Raw genomic sequence first — 767 nt, forward strand, 5'->3', positions numbered from 1 at the left:
GTGATTTTGAAAAATTACAATACCAGAGGCTCAGTGTGAGGTTATATTGCTCCAATAAATGATATAATCGTTACAAGGACGTTTACTCATCTTTACCAGGGGTTCCAATAAATGTGAAGAGTTCTGTACGTTTAGTCTAATTCATTGTTATTGATAAGCTGTGACCACTCTGCAAAATTACCCGTGTAAGGTGCATTTATGTATACAACATAAATCTATGTAGGCAACTTAAATGTAGCAGTTCAGAGTTACACCAGTTCAAAGTTTGATTTCACAAAAAACCTGCACCATCATCACAATGAAGAGAACTGTTTCTTGCGTTTCAATGCAGTCTTCATAAAGGATTTTTATTTATTTGTTTTTTTTGTTTCGTGACTTGCATTACACTTTTCCTCCTGTAGGGGGAGACCTGGTGCAGCTGTTAAACCAGATACAGCAGCTAAACCAGGCAGCGACGATACTAAAGCCAAGCTCCCTGCTAGCAAGCCTGAACAGGATTCTGGTCCCGAGACTGTTGAAACTGCTGAGGGTACGTCAAGTAAAGTTAGGCCCTTCTTCTCGGCATAATCTTAAAACTAGAGGGATTACATATGAATCATATAAGAGGAGTCCACCCAAAAGAGCTGGGAAGTTACAGTGATGATCTCAGAAATGCATGAAACACGTTTTCTTGATTTCCTGTAAAAAAGAAAAAAAAAAAAAAAAAAAAAATTATATAAAAAATATTTTTTATTATAACATATATTTTTTAAAAAAACATTTTACTT

General features: G+C 35.3%; 1 protein-coding gene across 1 annotated transcript in view; it reads left to right on the forward strand.

Annotated features, from left to right (window-relative positions):
* The window catches only part of LOC106934778 (uncharacterized), a 16055-nt gene that overhangs the window by 9968 nt on the left and 5320 nt on the right, over nucleotides 1-767 (forward strand). Inside the window, exon 10 of the mRNA XM_015014894.1 lies at nucleotides 402-529. Coding sequence (XP_014870380.1) covers nucleotides 402-529 — 128 coding nt within the window. The remainder of the gene's footprint in view (nucleotides 1-401; nucleotides 530-767) is intronic.

The sequence above is a fragment of the Poecilia latipinna genome, unplaced genomic scaffold (assembly GCF_001443285.1).
Source record: "Poecilia latipinna isolate Pla-1442-1.1 unplaced genomic scaffold, P_latipinna-1.0 Scaffold1857, whole genome shotgun sequence".
NCBI lineage: Eukaryota > Metazoa > Chordata > Actinopteri > Cyprinodontiformes > Poeciliidae > Poecilia > Poecilia latipinna.